We start from the raw sequence: 16,959 nt of genomic DNA, 5'->3' as shown, positions 1-16,959 counted from the left end.
GTGAAAATAAAATACCAATGATATGTTTTTAAAGGCGGATTGCCCCAAACTATTATATTTGGGGAAGAAAGGGTTTGGGAGAGGCAGAGGCTCCTGGCATGATAAAGTAGCTTCTTGATGGTTATGTTGTTATTTAGTCTCCACACTTTTCCATACTATATTATGTTTCAATAAGAATTTTATTGAAGAGGCTGTCTCTGTTATTGGCAGAGATTGAGAATCCAGTCACTATTGACCAATCCAGTGTATTGGTCAACATGACCAGGAATTAGAATATCTCTTAGAAGCCATTCTTATTTTGCAAGTAAACATCAATGCTCCAAGTGATTATCAAATGGGCACTTTGCAGCTAACAGTATTCATTTGTATCTTCTTAGTGAGGAAGTACACACTTATTTTACAAAGCCAACTTAGCACCAGTATACTCTTTAGGTGGTGTCTCCTCATCTTGCCCTTCCTGTGAAAACGGCCGTTGTTGCTCCCCAGAACTTCAGCTTGAGTGCTTGGGAAGCACCCCTGTGTCTGCCCCCTCCATGGAGACGTGAGCCAGGCCTCATCCTCAGCAGATGTCCTCTCACATTGGTGGCAATTATCTAAAATGCTTTTCTGTGAGGTCCTTCATTTATCTTACCATTTCTATAGTAAAACAGTCATCAAGGTTTGTTTGTTTTTTTAACGTAGGCCCACCAAAAATATTTACACTGTATGAGCATGTTTAAGCAGACTTCCCCCAACTCCTGCCTTGGAATTTTTGAATGAACAAAGAATAAAACTGCCTCTGCATTTTCAATTAGAAAGGGAAGGGATGAGAGAGAGGACAAGGAATGGAGTCTCCTTCCAAACGATGGAAAAAGAAAACTATCCAGGGAGCTGGCTGCTGTCTTCATTGGCCACGTGAACTCAGCTCTAATGAAAGCCTCACTGAGAGATGAGAATATAAATATCAGAAGCAAATACTATGGGAAATATGAAGGGAGGAGGATGATCTCTATAAGATTAAAAAAATATTGCAATTACTACCTGTCATGTATGTACTGGACCAATACAAAGAGAACATTGGTGTCTATTTGCTTTAGTCTTCTTCCTAATAATACTCTGGTCCTTGGGTAAAAGCAAATGTATTTTTTTTAAAAGATTTATTTATTTATCCAAGGGTACAGGCCAGAGGTGTGGGGGGTGAGAGGAGTCACCAGAGACAGAGTGGGGAACAGAACAGGCAGACTGACTGAAATACACTGCTGAGGGGAGCAGCGGGCAAGTCAGGAGAGGTCTGCCATGCCATGTGGGTATCTCCCTGGCCTGGGATTGAACTTGTGCTGCAGAGGCTGCAGATAGCTTCATAGGTTGCATCTTAACCCCTGGCACCACCAGGGAGGCCCCAAATGTATTTTTTAGTTGCTTTTTAAAATCCTACCCTTACTGCTTTTTCCCTGAGGGTTTGTAAACATTTCGCTACAATGGTTGGATGTTTAACCTGTCTTCTTCAGGACAGACTCTGGCACATTGGGAAGCCTGTGCTGTCCACATCATTATTTCCTTAGACCCAATTCACATTTGCTTCTTTCTGGTTCACCATCTGCCCAATCCAACTGCATTACATGGAGAGCTAATTATATGATGAGATAGATGGTGGTAAGCATTTAGCACTGGAAGGTATAAAAAAATGACAAACCAGGGCCTCCCTGGTGGCGCAGGCGTTGAGCGCAGTGCCGTGAAGCTGTCCTCAGCCTCTGCAGCATGGGTTCGCATCCCAGCCGGCCAGGGAAATACCCACATGGCACAGCAGACCTCTCCTATCTCATCCCCTGCTCCCCTCAGCAGTGTTTTTGGTCCGTCTGCCTGTTCTGTTCCCCACTCTGTCTCTGGTGAATCCTCTCACCCTCCGCACCTCTAAAAAAAGTGATAACCAGATGAAGAAAAGAGGTAACCAGCTAAGCTCAGAGCAGTTCTGGGATGGAAGAGGCCCTGAAGGTAACTTCACCCGGAGCTCATTTTGTAAACCATGCCCAGAAATTAACTAGATGAGCTGTTCAAGGTCAGTTAGTTCTTCACACCAGGCACGTTTTATGAGTCTTCTCTATTGGAAGAGGCTGGTACTGGGAGAGCAGATTTTCATTCTCCGGCCTCACGTTAGTTTCATGAAATGTGCCTGGATTACTAGTGTGCAACAGGATGCATTTGTTTTACAAAGATCAGCAGATCCCACCACCCACTCCTGCTTTCTGAAAGACTTTCCTATAGGAGTAGTTTGGAGTGAGATGTTTTCCAGGACTGCATTTCTGAACCCAGACTGTGAAGTCTTTTAAAATATCACAGAACACAGCATTGCCAAAGGCATCACTAAGTGCAGTGTGGGGAATGAAGGAAATACCAGAGACCACTTTATAAGCCAAGGCAGAGCAGCCCTGTGCCCTAGGGAGCAAGATGCAAAGGAAGGGAAGTGTTGGTGCCAAAAGAGGAGACAGCAGGGCAGTCAGGGAGCCAGGTTGTGGAGAGAGGGTGGGGAAGAGAGAGAGGGAGAGACCAGAGCTAGGATAGGGCAGTTCAGCTCCTCTCTCTTCCCCTGGCCATAAGCCTTTTCCCTTTTGGATTTTTCTGGCCTTTCCTGGGCAGCCAGAAATCGGCTTGTCCTCAGGGGTCACGCTGTGCCTGGCTCAGGGGTCCTCGGTGACCTTGCCTTGAAGCCCAGGGACTGAGGCCCCATTCAAGCCATGGGAGAGCTAGAGTTTGGGCACCTGAGGCAGCCCCTTGGCTTGCAGCCACTTGGCTGCGCGCCAGCTCAGTGGGTTCAGCCCAGACTGGGATGAAAGGAGGACCCGCCTGCGCCCCACTCTCTTGCGCTCTGCCCACAGGAGCAGCAGCTCTATCCTAAGGCTTTTCCTGCCGCCCACCGTGCAGCAATGCCTGCCTCCTCCGCTCGGCCCGCGGTTCTGGCCCTGACCGCGCTGACGCTGCTTTTGCTGCTGTGCCTGGGCCCAGGTGAGTGGGGCGAAGCAAGGGCACAAAGGAAAGGGATGGCTGGGTGCAGGCACACAGACCCAGTCTGAGCCCAGGCAAGAGCAGGGGATAGTAGGGTCTTTTGGATTTCTCACTCGGACACTGAAAAGTGAGGTGCTAGGGCTGGCAGTGTTGCAGGGTCAAGGGCAGGGGCACAGACATGTGTGATAACCCTGGAAGGAACAAGGGCTGAGGGTCCCAAGGAAGCACAAAAAGTGTTTGGGGCTTAACATAAGGGGCAAAAGGATAATAGGAACTTTAAGCTGGTCATGCCCTCAGGATCTGAGTGTAGGCAAAGGGCATCATCACCTGATTCCCTTCCAGATTCTTCCCACCTGGGTCAAGCCCAGCTCTGCAAAACTGCCAGATCTCACAGCCCACATAGGGGAAATGTTGATGTTAAGATAAAAATAATCCACAGTAGGGAAAAAAAATCACAATGATTCATTTGTGTGTTTCTTTTTTCCTTCAAATGAATTTAGTGTGGCGTCCAATTATATAGAGGAAACCCTCTTAAGGGAGAAATGCTTAAGTTTCTCTACTGTACCCATTCTGCAATGCTGAGAGTCAACACTCCCCCCCCCCCCCCTTAGGAAGGGCAATCTGGATAGTATTTTTGTCTGGACAATGCCAGCATGTCTGGTCCTTCTTGGTTCACTAGTGGCCTCTTGGATGCAGGAGTGGAGGCTTACAAATCTAGGAGGCAGGTCCTGAAACCCCAGATCTACTGTTAAGAGTCTGGGGCTGGAAAGCTTGAAGAGACCTCCCTGGGGCGGGTGATTTTCTCAGCACAAAGTAGCCAGGAGCTATCTAATGGAAAAGGAAGATGGTCTTGATTGCTCAACTTCTGTAAGTCCCTTATCCAAATCAGGCCTGGAAAAGCTGCCGCCTGGTGGGGGTGAGGGAGGAGTACTGCAGTAAGGACCTCTGGGGTGGCAGAACATCAGGGGTCTGTGCAGTGAGTGTTGCTGTTATTCCAAGTGTAGTGGCAGGAAGGACCACAGTGCAGGTTTTCTGATCCCATGCAGACCGGGTAAAGGAGGAGTCAGAGTCCTCAGTGGTTTTTTGCAGGTCTTTTATTGGGGTTCACCAGGCATATGGCAGGCAGGGGTGCTGGGGGGCCAGGAGGCTGGCAGGCCTCCCAGCCCCCAGCAGGTCTTCACTCTGTGGGCTCTCCGGCCTTTTCTCGACTTCTGCTTCTCTTGCTTCTCTCTTGGCTTCTATTTCGGCTTCTGCTGCTTCTCGGCTTCTTCTGGCATCCCTGTGACGCCGCCCTTAAAAGCACAGTCTTAGAGCAAGTGTATCCACTTCAGGTACCCACCATCAGGCATGCATTCAGGATCACAGGGTTCCCTCATTTATCCTGATGGCAGGAGGGCAGAAAAGCCTGATACCTTTTACCTTACCCTACACCAAGTTACAACCACAGGGGAGGCTAATCAATATATTCCCATCACTGGATTTATCTCCCACTCCCCCTTTATTGCCACTATTTTGTAAGAAGTGCATTCAAATAACGGGAGTGAGCATTGACTAGAAGCCATTCCTTTTCATGACTTGTGTGTGTTTGTTTTTCATTCATGCCAAGAAGGTAGTAAAAGGAATCAGTTAAAATATTATCAGTGAGCTGGAATGTGAAAGATCTTATGACAGAAAATGAAAATCTTTATACCTACGCGTCTTGAAGGTGACTCATGGTATGACACCCAAAAACCTTTAATAGAGAAAATCATCACTGCCTAGTCTTGATCAGTTTATTAATAGGTAACACCTTCAAAGGGGCATCCTGTCATTCTGAATTTGCTGAGAGATCTAGTGCCACGTAACTAGACCTAATAAATTCAAGACTGCCTTTTTTGGCAGCCTAGAAAGAATGACTGGTGATGTGGAGGTTAAAAAAAAATCCATGCAACAGATAAAAAAAACCAAATTGCTATTCATTTGATCTTTATTCCTCTTTTCAAACAAATTTAGTGTGGTGTTCAATTACATGTATTAATATTTGCACTTCAGTGTGTAGTAATTGGATAGTGGTGACATTAATAATTCACGCAGGCTTCTCAGTTGCATAGCTGAGAGGTGGTGAGGCTTTCATTTTTGGAGCAGTAGTGACACACGTTTGCTGCCAGAAATTGCAGCCACATCATAAATGCCTAAACCCAATGTCTATTTCAACATCTGGCCACATTTTATTCATTAATTGTTAAGTGCTTTTACAGAAGGCAAACAGATGGAGAGATGATACTTAAATCTGTATATATGACCCTGCGAGTTGTTGGAGACTGACAAATGTTAAGATATTAATGATTTGCTAATATTAGTGCCAAGGAATGTTTCTGTCAGCTTTAGCAAATGTTTTTATAGATTTGCTTCATTTACTCTTAAGGATGGAAAAGAGGTACAATCTTCAAGCGGAGTCCCACCCCACTTAATTAAATAATCCCTTGACAATGGCCTTGCCCTGTGCTCCTCTCTGCTTGTTTATACTCAGCTGCCTCCAGCAATGCTCAGTGGGCAGTCTCTGCGTATGACCTACTCCCTCTCTGGGTGGGAAGCTTGTTCATGCCCTAATCTATGGCCTAGTGCCCCCCTTAGAGCCATAGTTCTTTGCCCAGAAGTTTCATTTCTTCAGGTTAAACATCTAAATTCTCTCATCTTTTCTCATGTAACACATTTGGGCCCTTGTCTTCCCTGGATTCTGCTCTGATCACAACTCCAGCTTTTCCGTGACCTTCTGAAAGTGAGAAATTGTGACTGAACCAAATAGGAGAGGCTGGTCTGATGGGAGCAGTGATAGGACAGAGACAGGACAATTGTTCTCCTGCAAGATGCTATCCTTTTATTCATGCAGCCTAAAATTGCAACTGCTTTTTATTTATTTATTTTATTACTGAGTCCAGGCTTTTTTTTTTAAGATTTATTTATTTATACATACACGAGCTGGGGTACAGGCCAGAGGTGTGGGGCAGGGGTGGGGGCACAGTGAGAGGATTCACCAGAGTGGGGAGAACAAGCAGCTTTACTGAAATGCACTGCTGAGGGTAGCAGGAGGCGAGACAGGAGAGGTCTCTTGTGCCATGTGGGTTGCTCCCTGGCCAGCCTGGGGATCAAACTTGTGCTGCTGCAGAGGCTGTGAATTGCTTCATAGTGCTATGCTTAACCCCTTGCACCACCAGGGAGGCCCCTGCAATTGCTTTTTAAACAATCACATCACCGAGGACTGAGAGAACATAGTCAGAGAGCGCTGCATCCTTTGATGGGCCACTGCACTGTACTATCTTGGTCCACTGTCCGGTATACTCCCAACCTTCCCATGGGAGATGAGAGGGTGACACTGTTAGGGGGAAAGGATGTCCTGAGATAACACCACCACCTCTGCCTGGCCCCCCAGCCCTTCAGTGTGGCCCCTGAAGAGGCTTTGCAAACCGGCCCCCTGGCCTGGCACACCTGCCCTAAAGGCAGTTGGGTAGCTCTCCATTCAAACGCCCACAGGCAGCGCATAGTGAAGTGGTTATTTATGGACATGGGGTATGCTGACAGGCTTGAGCCCAGAGACCTTCACACTCAAATTTTGTAAACACTGGGCTCACTAATAAAACACATCTGCAGCTAAAACTTAGCTATGGGTCGCCAATTTACGGTCTTTGATTACACAAGTGGTTTCTCTCTCCTCTCCATCCCCAACCACACAGGGGGTTTAAGCAGGAGTTCCTATTTAGGTCCCAGACCCTCTTGAGAAACTGACAAAAGCTATGACCCCTATTCCCAGAAAAGGTTGTCCCTGCAGATGCGCAAACTCAGGTCTTGGGTTGTCTGTGGATGGACACTGAAAGTGGGCAGCCTTGTCTCCATCCTGGGGCCAGATGCTGGCCCCTTGTGGTTGAAGATGTCCTGCTTATTACTGAGGCCAGGCTTTTATTCCCGTTGTCTTGGGGTCCCCCTTTAGGGGACAAACCCTATGTTTTTATATAACAGTTAAGCACCAGAGTCTCCTCTAAAATTCACCAGATGAAGAGGATGTTCAAACAGACCAAGATGTGTTATTTTCTATTAAAATGATTGGGTTAATAGAAACATTTTTAGAACTGAATGAAAACAACAGCAAATAGTATAAATAATGCCTTATAAGTTGATTAGGGTAAGCTACACATCTGGACTGAAATTTTTAATGGTGTAGTTGATTTATGCCATAAAACTCAAGGTACTACGGGGTAATAGATGCTTTACATACGGAGGGTGTTGATGTGGCATTGCACTCGGGAGTATCTAGGTGTCAGATTTTATTGGGAAGACTTGTGGAGGGAGGAGGGGCAGGGGGCGATCTGAAGCACAGAGCATAGTGGAGCAGCAGGCACAGAGAGAAGAGACCTTCTGCTGCACCACATGCGCTCTAGCTCCATGCCCCCTTACTGGGGCTCGCTCCCACGCTTCTTGCGTGGTAGCTCCCTGGCCGGGGCTCGAACTCAGGCCGCAGCGCTGAGAGCGCTGAGACCAACCCCTAAGCCATCCTGGAGGCCCCGCCAGGGGCTTAGTTAAATGGAGCCTTTAACCTTTATTAGGAGGCTTCAGGAGAACTACTGACAGCTGCTTCTCCAGCAAGTCAGAAGAGACTACGGCTGCCCTTCCCTTCCCTTCCCTTCCCTTCCCTTCCCTTCCCTCAGTGATCATCACTGTCTCCTTCTCGGGCCCCTGGGCGCTGAGGGAAGATGGCTTTCAGCGGCACCTCCATGTCTTCATCGGTGACAAGAGGGGACAAAGTATGGAGATTTTTCAATTCTAAAACAAGTATTTTTCATTGATGAATCAGAAGAAAAACCTACACAGTTCAGAAAGTAATCAGGATTGTACTGATCCTGAAAGATTTCTTTGGTGATGATCATGTGTAAAATCAATATTTAGAAGTTTCTAGAGATTTAAGTATGCAGACTTCTGATGTCCTCATAGAATAATGAATGCTCTTAGCGAGCTGAAGTGACTCAAAAAAAACAAAGTAAATAATCCAGTCACAAAATGGGCAGAAGAGCTAAAAAGAAACTTCTCCAAAGAGGAAATGCAAATGGCCACCAGGCATATGAAAAAATGTTCAACATCACTTGCAATCAGGGAAATGCAAATCAAAACTACCATGAGATACCATCTCACACCAGTGAGAATGGCACGTATTTAAAAAACTAGCAACAACAAATGTTGGCGAGGATGTGGAGAGAAAGGAACTCTCCTGCACTGTTGGTGGGAGTGCAAACTGGTCCAACCACGATGGAGAGCTGTGTGGAGATTCCTCGACCTGCCAAAGACAGAGCTTCCATAGGATCCAGCGATTCCACTCCTAGGTATTTACCCAAAGGACACAGAAACACAATTCCAAAGAGCACCTGCACCCCTATGTTTACAGCAGCCCTGTTTACAATAGCTAAGCTTTGGAAACAACCCAAATGCCCAAAAATAGATGCCTGGATCAAGAAGAGGTGGTGCATATACACCATGGAATATTACTCAGCATTCAAAAAAGATAAACACATGCAATTTGCAGCAACATGGATGGCGCTGGAAGGGATCATGCTCAGCGAAATAAGCCAGAAAGAAGACGAAAAACACTGGATGGTCTCACTCATAGCAGGAATTTAGAAACCAGCAAAGCACCTGTAGTCCATGACCTTAGTCTATCCTTTGCACTTGTTTTCTACACGTTGTATAGAAGAAATGGATTAAGTAGAAGAAGCCATACATTTCTGGGCATTAAATAGCTTGAGTGGTTGTTCAGAATCATCTTGGAAGGTGCAGTGATTTATCTCTCCATATCCTCCAGATATTTCTTAGCTCGTAAGTGTCTTCTAGTACCACCGTCTCTTCTCCCATCAGTATATATTCTGTTTGCCTTCCTTGCTCCTAGAAGCTGCCCAAGGACATATGACAATATTCTAAGATCTTTCCAGGCCCTCCATGGATGGCAGTGGTTTCATATCACACTTTAAAAATCTCCCGAGGTTGTGACCAGAGATTCGTCCATTGTCGCTGCTCTCACAGACGTGCGAGGGCTCGGGAGCAGCGCTGGGGGGCGATGGGGTCCAGCACAGAGGACGGAGGCAGCTGCCGGGGTCCGGGAGTCTCCTGGCCAGAGCCGGCCACACGCTGCCTCGGGGCTTCTCAGCGCTCCAGAGACGCGGGAACTTCTGGACCTGGACTGAATTTTTAGAGCGCTAAGGCATTTCCTGGGCTTGTGACCACACAACTCCCGTTCTGCCTGCCTCTGCCTATAGTTTCTTTCTCTGTATCTTCTCCTCTTACAAGAACAGTCTCTGCCCTAAATCCATTATATCATTGCAACATCCTAATTACATCTGCAAAGACCCTATTTCCAAATAAGTTCACACAAATTCCTAGTAGATAGGAATTTGGGGAGACATTATTTAATCCCCCTTATATTATATGAAATGTAAAAGTTGGCAGGAAGGTGTGTAGGACAGATGGTCGCCCTCCTAGTGAGACATGAGGGCTGAGAGAACGATGTCACTTTGCCTAAGAAGTAGCTTGAACAGTGGTGGCCTTGGTCAGTCATGATCCCTGTCACAAGCTCTGAGCCACTGAGCATTCTGATGAGTTTTTGCTGCATGACAGGGAGTGCAACTAGGGTTCAAAACCGTAACACTAGCAAGATGCCAGATCACAATACACGAATGAAGTGAACTTTTCTGTTGCATCGGGCAACACCATGCTGATAAAGAAACGGGAGTCGTGGAGCAGGCTACATAATGCAGGATGCTGCTGAAGACCAAGATCCTGGCCTTGTTATTGATAGAAGAATTATACAGCATCAGTTGAGAGGAAGGAGGACAAAGAGAAAAGGGAGGGGTGAAACTAGAAACTAGTATCAGGGGTTGTGAGTCTGACCTCCAGGCACTTCTCATTTGCTTGATGACTTAGTATTGTAATTGGGATCAAGCTCTAGTTCCCCAGCCAGGGTTTCAATCTTATCAACAAGGCTTTCCACTGATCAGCTTCTGGGGTCCCTTGTTATACATCGGTGCTCACTAGATGTATAAGTAGGGAGTATGTTTTATGCATAGGTCATCAGTCCCCTGGGCATGCCTGGTCATACCTTGTGATGCATACCCTTCCCAGCTGATCCAGCTTTGTGCTCTTGATTGATTTGAAAGGCACCTTGCAGGGTGGGGCTCCTGTACCTAAATGACCGGGCTGTTCTGACCTTGCTTAGGATTTAGAACTGTAGGTAACAAAATGGTGGCCAAATAGGTGGGATTAGCAGTCCCACACTTTTCTAACTTTTATTTTTGCATTTGAGAAGTCAGAGTACAGTACAACCCTGAAACTGATTTCTATTTTCTTTCTTTTAGATGGCATAAGTGGAAATAAACTCAGACTGATCCTCCAAAAACGCGAAGGTAAATATACACGGAATGGGTCAGGGTTGCATTCTTAACTGGATTGAAATGGAATGGGAGTGTTGATTGTGCTCTCTCGGGTCTTGCATTTGGAAAATCAAAGTGTTCATGCCTTAAAAGGTTAGCAGATTTGAAGGGTCATTTTATGAGTCTGCAGGGTGCTATTTTATTGTATAAATATTATTGTCAATTTTTGAAGGCTGTTTCTCTGAAAGCTGTCAGTGCACACCCCAAAATGAAAGAAACAGTGCTACCGTGCTCACCGAATGCTGTTTAGAGTTGTGATACTTTCTAGAGTACAAAGCTGTATTTAGAGTATATTCTTTTTTTTAGCAGTTTTTTTAAAGATTTATTTATGCATACAAAAACTGAGGTGTAGGCTAGAGGTGCAGGGGGTGAGAGGACTCACCGGAGAGAGTGGGGTGCAGAACAGGCAGATTGACTTAAATAAACTGCTGAGGGGAGCAGCGGGCGAGACAGGAAGGGTCTGCTGCACCATATGGGTTAGCTCCCTGGCTGGGGATCGAACTCATGCTGCAGAGGCTGCTGATAACTTTGTAGTGCTGAGACTTAACCCCTTGCGCCACCAGGGAGGCCCAATTTAGAGCATATTTTTCAGGGCCCATAAAACCTTAATTTGTGAGGGAGGCACGGGGTGCTATTGTTGCAGTCCTTAGCATTATTTCTGATAGTTTTTGGGAGAGGGTTAAACAGAAAACCCCTCTGTTACTAACACCAGTTGTGACAAAAATTCCTAAGATACATGTGGTGCCCAGCAGCAAAATGTCGGGAAATAGAACCACCTGAGAGCCACATAATATACTCTGGGCTGCTGCGCTCAGTTCTATCAGTGGAGACCCTGGTGCCGGCCTGTGACTGCCCTGGGAACTGTCATCCTCACCTATAAAATTAGCAAGATGTCTATCCCTTAGGAATTAAGAAATGTGGCTACTCTTCTGGTATGAGCACTCATTCTTTTCTCTCCTAGTTAATAGAGGATTCTAGCAGATGAAAGTTGCCTCCCGAATGGGGGCCTCTAGTCCACATTCATTCTTCCCAGTTTGACCCCCTGGGCTCTCCCCTCACTGACATACACAGGTGCTGAGGACAGGGGACCCCTGTGGGTTCCTGGGGAAGCTTCCAGCATTTCCAGCCACCCTGCCCATCCCCCATCTCTGCAGCACCTCAGAGGGGTGGCCCCATCCCTGTGTTGGGCAGCAGGATAGCCAAAGGGAAAGCCTGACAAAGCGGGGGAACCAGCAAGAAAACCACAAATCCTAGGTGTATATCTGTAGCTTTTATTTATCAAGTCAAGAAATACACAGTGAGTACCTACTATATACAAAAGAATATTAACATGCCCTGAGGGAGAGACACAAGAGGTAAAAAAATAAACCCCACTGGTATTTCCTGATGTGGTCATGGGACACAGAGGGCACCTTCCTTTCATTATCTTGATGTAGCCTCATAAGCGAGGGGCTGTCAGTCCAGTTTTATAGATGAAGGGACAGAGGGGCAACCCAGTGGCAGAGCCTACAGAAATGCTGCCTTCTAGGCAGTGGAAAACATGAAGGAGAGACAGTAGAGGAAGTCATGTTAAAGCAAAGGTCAGTCCCGGCAAGACTCAATCTAATCAACAATGTGGGAGGCCTGGGAATGATGCCCAAGCTGGTGCTGAGTGTTCCAGCAACTGGATATGAGAACTTGCAGGACGGCCAGGATGAGCCTGGTCCGGCCCCCCAGGGTTCATCACTCCAATTCCTTTTCTTCCCCATCTCCAAAGCAAGCACAGCACCCTCTTGATTCCATATGCAATGATCACACAGCAGGGTGGCCGGGGACATAGGCTGCACCCCAATGCAGAACCTCATGCCTCTCCCCCATGGGCCTACATTGGGCATAGGGAGTGGCTGCAGAAAATTAACTGCTTTGCTTCTACCCTGTGCCTTAAAATTTGAAGGTAAGCCTGTGCCCCTTTATCTGGCTGTACCCAAACAGGAGAGCTTCGTATCAAGAAGTGAGGAGATTGATGACCACAGTTGATGTAGAAATGAAGTTAGGAGTTACTACTATCTCATGCATAATGGAACTGGCAGGTGGGAGATATCCCAGCGATTTACTCCAATGAGAAAATAAATCATTCTTTGTCCTTTGTGGGGTGGGGGCTTAATCATTTCAGCACCTGCTCCAACTAAAATGGCTAAAGTGGCTGTTGATGAGAACAAAGCCAAAGAATTCTTAAGCGGCCTGAAGCGGCAGAAGCGGCAGCTGTGGGACCGGACCCGGCCGGAGGTTCAGCAGTGGTACCAGCAGTTCCTGTACATGGGCTTTGATGAAGCGGTGAGTGTTCTCTCCAGCGGGGTAGGGTGGTGGGGACAGAGGCAAGAAATGGGGAAATAGAGCACAGTAAATAAGGCTTCAGTATTCTCTCCAAAAGAACGAATCCCCATTGTATGCCATGTGCTAGCTGGGCATTGCTTTCCCTTACCATCAATATAAGACATCAGCTGGAAATTTCCATCACATTAGGCCCAAATGGGAATCTCTCCCAACATGTTGTCAAATGACCGGGACTAAATTCATCAGGAATCTGATTTTCCTAGAGCTTTTAAAACTTAATGGATAGCTTTGCCTGAGTGCCCTTTAAATATCTCACAACCCCCCCAAAACATTTTCAACTTACCCTCAAAAAATGTCACGAACTGCAAGATCAATGAAAAAACCTATAAGGATAATGGAAAAAGATGAAAGTGACTTTTAAAGATGGGTCTTTGCAGATGCTTTGGGAAAATGTGCCAATGCATTTGCAGGGATAGAGTTCTACCATGTATTCAGGAAGTATGAGTGAGCATCAGTAGTAAATTAAGGGAAAGGAATGTTTATAATCACAGACTCCCAGCTGGGAGCAGGTACAGATGAGACAGTGGCACAAGTAAGGGGTTAGATTTTGCTGCACAGGCGTTGGTCTGCAGCGTGACCCGCGGGGCTACAAGAACCTGGTATAGGAGCAGCACTCGCTATATGAGACTTGGCATGGACATTCAGTCTGCCACCCTGCCAGCAACCAGATGAAGGGCAGCATCTCCAGCTGGGGTAGCTGGAAGTATGTTTTCAATAGGCCCATGATTCATATTGCTAATGGAGGGTATATACAAAATACTGCATTCAGTGAGAAAACAAATTAAACATTTCTAGAGGCTGCATAAAACGCGATCATTGTAGCTGTATCATAATTTCCTTTCCATTCCCAACCATTGGACATATGGGTTGTTCCCTGATTATCTCAAATATAATCTTTTTATGTGCAAATAGCTGAACGGTTATAGCCAAACTCTATGCCAGGCATGATTCTAAGTGTTTATGTGAATTAACTTACTTAACATTCACAAACCAAATGACAGTACTATTATTTGCATCTTTGTGCGAAGACTGTGCCTTACTTAGTATTACAATCTGCCCTGCTGAATTCCTGGGGCAAAAGATGGAATCACATTTAAGGATCTCGCGGTATTATCAATTGCATGATCAGTAAGTCATGAAGGAGAGCACTAATTTTCTCAAATCTTTAGCATCTGGTGTACTCATTGAAAACTTATTTTAAAAATATATTTATTTAATGAACTATTTGATGAGTGCTCCATCATCTTTTAGTGATATGCAAACCCTGACTGCCAGTAATTGTACAATAGTTCATGAAAATGGGTATGAAGAGTTTATCAGGGGTAATGGCTGAAATCATGTCTGCTGACAAAACCAGAATAAAGGTGAGAATCAAATAAGATAGTAACTATATCTGCATGTAATTTATTAGAAGGGAATGTCAAAATATCAGTAGTGGTTGTCATTGGCAATGGCATTATTAGCCCCTTTTTCTTTGACCCTCTCCCTAAAAGGTAGGTTTAAAAAATGTCTGCATAATTTCCATTTGTAAAACACTTCTTAAAAAATTGTTGAAAAAATACCTTCTAAGTCAAAACCTCAAACAAGATTATAAAATGAGAAAAATACAAGGAACAAGATTGTTTCACGGTGGGAAAAATTGCAGTAACATGAGAAAAACAAGTATTCTTTCCAAAGAAGACCGAGGAAGGCCTCAGGAAATGAGCAAGACCCCCAGCCGAGCAGGAATAAGGGGCTCCCAGCTTCATGGGGTGCTCAGATAATGGTATTCTTATTACAGTAAAATAGATTCCTGAGACCTAGCCACCATAAAATTTGATCCATGAGGCATGGGGTGATGCCATCGAATTTCCATTTATAGCATTTCCAGAGCCTCAGATGAGGGGGTTCATTAACCAGACTTGGACAAAAATTGGCTCTGAAGCCCAAAGTTTTAGAGAGGCTTCAATTCCCCCAGGGCCTCTTGCTCTGCTCCCTGCCTCTTTGCTCCCACATTAAATCTCTGTCCTGAGCATGTACCCCTGCAAGTCAGTTTAAATCCATCTTGCACCTTCACCACCAATGATGAAAGTTAGTACATTTGACCATATACTGGCTGTACTTTCGATGGTGGTCCCTACTGACACGCCGGTGTGCAGTGGGCTATACCACCTAGGCTTGTCTAATTACGCTCTATGATGTTCACACAACGACGGGATCACCTACAGATGCATTTCCCAGAATATGTCCCGCCATTAAGGGATGCAGCATTAATACCAAAAGCCAATTACAAACCTGAACGTCATGCTCCACTTCTCCTTCATCTTCAGTCCTTCCTTATTATTACAGCAACTGCTTTGTCTTCATGGGTCTCTCCCAAAACTTAGGCTTCTTCTTCCTTTTTCTTTTACCTTTTAAGAGGTCAGGTTTATAAGGAAAAGGAGAAAGAAAAAGAGCGGCACCTGCATAGTCAGAGCCGAGCAGGAGAGCTGCATCTTACCGGTGCAGCAAACTGCAGGCTTCTTGAAGGAGGATATCACCTGGCTTGTTTGGGTGGCGCTCCAGTCCCCAACACAGGACCTGGCACACAGTGCCCCCTGGATAAGTGTTTGCGGGATGAAAAAGTGCCATATGCATGCTCTAGCCAACACCACAGGGATACTCTGCCCATGGCTCTAAGATGCCAGTGCAGGAGGTGAGTTAATCCAGACATTTATTAAGCAGCTACTGTGTGCCCGAGTGGACCCAGCACCGGGGCAGGGACAGAAAGATAGGACGGTGCCCACCACCACGAGATGTGGATGGTGGGTCAGGCCGTGTTGTTACTGTGTTTGGTAAATGTTCATTTCATTTACTGAAAAAGAGGAATATGTTTTAAGTCTGGGGTCTATTTAGAGCTCCTATGACAGAAGTTTTCAAAGGCGTGGGTATGTATTTCTTAGGAGAAATTAGCTCTGTCAGTATTCTCTAGCAAGCTGTGTTGACCTGAGCACAGAAAGAGCATGACAAGGAATTGTTCTGGGGAAGGGTTGTTAATCATTGAAGAAAAACCATCACAGAGAAAAGCCAAGGGTGAGAAATGGTCTCTGTCATTCTCTCTTTTCCTCCAGAAATTTGAAGACGATGTCACCTACTGGCTAAACAGAGGTCGGAATGGACATGACTACTACGATTACTACCAACATCACTATGATGAAGAGTCCGCCAACGGTCCGCGGAGCCCCCACAGCTTCAGGCATGGAGCCAGCGTCAACTACGACGACTACTAACCACGGCTCGCCAAGCCTGGCTCAAGGACCCCGCAGAGATCCTCTTCAAAATGTCACGCACTCTTCAATCCCTTTCATGCCTTGTTTCAGCTCATCTTTTCTACCCACTTTCTGTGACCAGGAAGGAAGCATCAAAACAAAGAATATAAATGTCTTTGATATTTCATGCAAGTACCTAACAATGCATTTCACCTAAAAATAGCAATAAAGCATTTTGTTAAAAAGAAACGTCTCGGAATTCATTTGGATGAAAATTAAGTTGACGACAGTTTTTATCCCCTGAGTGTTTCTGAAGCTCAAGTACCATCTGAGAGACAAGTCTCTATTAATATCCCAACAGTTACCTGGTGAATCCGCACCACCACGCCAAGCAGGCCCTGGGTCGTCTGTTTGAATATTCAGTCCATGCTATCATGCAAGATATAAAACCAGCAAGAAAATTTATTTGAAAATTAAGATTACAGAACATGGTTTGTAGGATTCCAATTATTCTACAGGTGTTTGAGAGCTCCTGGGGTTCCAGGCCCTGAGTTGTAGCTGGACCTATTTAGTGTTATTATCCAGGAAACAAAAGATAACAGAAAAAAATCTAAAGTTTGGTTTATTTCAGAGGCTCACTTATCTAAAAAATTAAAACTTTTTCAGTGATTCGAGAAGGACCACAGAATAGACTCTGAATCATATCTAAACACCTGAGTGAATGAAAGAGAGAAAAGTGGTGTTAGGTGGAAAGAGGGAGGGGAAATGAAGGGCAGAAGGGGGTGGGTGAAGGGTGCCCATTCATACCAGCAGGGGTGGGGAGGGGCCACTCACACTGCTCCTAGACCCTGGGTCACAGACCCTCCAACAGTCTAATGGAAGCTCGTTTCCTTTCTCAAAAACTTGATCATTTTGCACATAGTCTCTGAAACCCA

At 45.7% G+C, this 16,959-nt stretch overlaps 1 protein-coding gene across 1 annotated transcript; it reads left to right on the top strand.

The window, feature by feature from the left end:
- Positions 1–2,900: 2,900 nt before the first annotated feature.
- ECRG4 (ECRG4 augurin precursor) lies at positions 2,901–16,045 on the top strand (the record flags this gene model as incomplete). Its single annotated transcript, XM_084234591.1, has 4 exons — positions 2,901–2,979; positions 10,350–10,397; positions 12,577–12,737; positions 15,887–16,045. 4 exons carry the CDS (start codon positions 2,901–2,903, stop codon positions 16,043–16,045), a joined length of 447 nt encoding a protein of 148 aa, XP_084090717.1.
- Between the last annotated feature and the right edge of the window lie 914 nt (positions 16,046–16,959).

The sequence above is a fragment of the Talpa europaea genome (genome assembly GCF_964194135.1).
Source record: "Talpa europaea genome assembly, chromosome: 6".
In the NCBI taxonomy this organism is placed as follows: Eukaryota; Metazoa; Chordata; class Mammalia; order Eulipotyphla; family Talpidae; genus Talpa; species Talpa europaea.
Note: the sequence above shows the minus strand (reverse complement) of the source record. Positions and strands in the feature narration are given on the sequence as shown.